General features: G+C 65.0%; 1 protein-coding gene across 1 annotated transcript in view; it reads right to left on the reverse strand.

Moving 5' to 3' along the window:
* Positions 1-357: 357 nt before the first annotated feature.
* LOC121349796 (mitogen-activated protein kinase 7-like) overlaps positions 358-2,754 on the reverse strand; it is a 4,030-nt gene continuing 1,633 nt past the window's right edge. The window contains exons 3-5 of the mRNA XM_041460550.1: positions 1,574-2,730; positions 576-960; positions 358-498 (exon numbers count right to left, since the gene is read on the reverse strand). Of these exons, the coding sequence (XP_041316484.1) occupies positions 599-960; positions 1,574-2,730 (1,519 nt within the window). The 3' untranslated portion in view covers positions 358-498; positions 576-598. The remainder of the gene's footprint in view (positions 499-575; positions 961-1,573; positions 2,731-2,754) is intronic.

The following is a 2,754-nucleotide window of genomic DNA, read 5'->3' on the forward strand; positions in this document are numbered from 1 at the left end:
ACCCAACCCAACCCAACCCCACCCAACTTAACCCAATTCAACCCCACCCAATGCAACTCAACTCAACCCAACTCAACCCAACCCAACCCAATCCAACTCAACCCAACATGACTCAACTCAATCAACCCAACTCAACACAACCCAACTCAACCAACTTGACCCAACTCAACCAACCCAACTGAACCCAACTCAATGCGACTCAACCCAACCCAACCCAACCCAACCCAACCCAACCCAACCAACCCAACCCAAACCAACCCAACCACCACAACCCAAACCAACCAACCCAACCCAACCTAACCCAACCCAATCCAACCCAACCCAACCAACCCAACCCAACCCAACCCAAGGCGCCCCCGGCCGTCCCCACCTGTCCTTGGGCTCGCCCACCATGTCCAGCGATTGGCTCAGGAACTCCTCCAGGTCGAAGCCGACGCCGTAGCCGGCGCCGCTGCCCTTGGGCGTCACCGGGAACACAGGGGGCAGCGGATCCTCCACCTGAGGGGGCGTGGCGCTGAGCAGGGGGCGTGGCCACCCCGAGACCCCCCCCCTGGGGTTGGCCCCGCTCTCCTCACCTGCGACTTCTGCAGCTGCTGCGTCACCGTGGCCACGTCAGCGTCGCCGGCGCCGCCCGGAGGCTCCGCCCACGCCTCAGGACCCGCCCACGCCTCGGCCGGCGGCGCCGGGGGTGGGGCCGGGCAGGGGGGCGGCGGGGCGGGGCGCCGTCGGCCATCTTGGTCCAGCGCTCCAGGAGGTGTCGGTCGTCGTCGGTGAGGACCAGGCCGTGAAGCCCCTCCCCCCGGGGGCGTGGCTCGCGGCGCTCGCGCTCGCGTTGTTTCTTCTCGCGCTCCTTGGCGCGCTCCTGCCGGCGCCGGCGCTTCTCCTCGCGCTCGCGCTGGCGCTCGGCCGCCGTCACCGGCTTGCGGCCCTCGGGCGCCTCCGGGGCGGCGCAGGGCGGGTCTGGGGGGAGGGGAAAGGGGGAGGGGCCAGCCAATGGGAAGGTGAGTCAACGCGACGGAAGGGAAGTCAAGGCAAGGCCAAGATTTGGCCAAACTCAACGCAACTCAATGCAACTCAACGGAACTCAACCAAGTCAACCCAACTGAGCTTGAGTCCACTCAACGCAACTCAACTAACCCAACTCAACCCAACCAAACCCAACCCAACCAAACCCAACCAAACCCAACCCAACTCAACTCAACCCAACTCAATCAAACTCAACCATCGCAACACAACCCATGCCAACCCAACTCAACCCAAGTCAACCAAACCCAACCCAACTCAAACCAACTCAACCCATCCCAAATCTATCAACTCAATCCAACCCAACTCAACCCAACCCAACTCAACCCAACCCAACTCAACCCAACCCAACTCAACTCATACTAATCAACTCACTCAACCAAAGTCAAATAAATCAACTCAACCCAACTCAACTAAACTCAACCATCCCAACCCAACCCAACTCAACTCAACCCAACCCAAATCTATCAACTCAACCAAACCCAAACCAATCAACTCAACTCAATCCAACCCAACTCAACCCAACCCAACCCAACCCAACCCCCCCCACCTTTACTCTTGTTCCTCATGGCCGATTTCAGCAGCGCCGCCTTCAGCGCCGCCTTGGTGTCGTCCGAGATGGCGCCGTCCCTCTTGGGCGCCGCCGCCGGTGCCGCCGGCGCACCGGGCTCCGCCTTCACCCGTGGCGAGTCCATGGGGCAGTCGGGGGCGGGGCCCGGGCTGGGCATGTCCACGTCGGCGCAGGGCGGCCACGCCGGGCCGTTGGCGGCCGTCACGGTCGCCATGGCCGCGTTGAGGTCGGCGTTGACTGCGTTGTTGGCGGCGTCGACGTTGGCCATGTTGACGTCGACGCCGGCCTTGTTGCCCGCGTTGGCCACGCCCACCACGGCGGCGGGCGGCGCCGGCGCGATCTGCCGCCGGATGCCGTCACGGCGGGCGTGGAAATCGGCGATCTCGGCCACGATGGCCGCCTTGATCTCCTCCTTGGTGAGCGCCTGCCGGTCGAAGGCGAAGTCGAACGCCGGCACGCACTCGGGCTCGTCCTCGGGGTCGTGGTATTTGGCCAAAAATGGGTGGCGCAGCGCCTCGGCCACGCCCACCCTCTCCCGCGGGTCGAAACGCAACATCCTCCCCAGCAGCGCCAACGCCGCCGGCTCGGCGTCGCCGAAGAGGCTCTCCCACGGCACCGGCGGGCGCGGCGGCAAGCTCTGCACGTAGGCGCGGACGCGCTCGGCGCCGATGGCCGCCATGACGCCGGGCGGCGGCGTGCCCAGCACCGCCATGATCAGCTGCAGCTGGTGGACGTAATTCCTGCCGGGGAAGAGCTGGCGGCGCCCCAACATCTCGGCGAAGATGCAGCCCACCGACCACATGTCGATGGCGCGCGTGTAGCGGTGCAGCGACAGCAGCAGCTCCGGCGCGCGGTACCAGCGCGTGGCGACGTACTCGGTGAGGAAGGCCTTGGCGTGGCGCGGGTCGGCGCCCAGGCCGCGCGCCATGCCGAAGTCGCCGATCTTGAGCTCGCAGTTCTCGTTGACCAGGAGGTTGGAGGGTTTGAGGTCGCGGTGGAGGACGTTGGCGGAGTGGATGTACTTGAGGCCGCGGAGGAGTTGGTAGAGGAAGTAGCGGACGTGCTCCAAGGTCAGCGGTTGGGAGGAGTGGATGATCTGGTGGAGGTCGCTCTCCATCAGGTCCAGCACGACGTAGCTGCGGGGGGAGGGGCGGGAGGGG

Source organism: Pyrgilauda ruficollis, unplaced genomic scaffold, assembly GCF_017590135.1.
Source record: "Pyrgilauda ruficollis isolate IOZ18807 unplaced genomic scaffold, ASM1759013v1 scaffold1440, whole genome shotgun sequence".
NCBI lineage: Eukaryota > Metazoa > Chordata > Aves > Passeriformes > Passeridae > Pyrgilauda > Pyrgilauda ruficollis.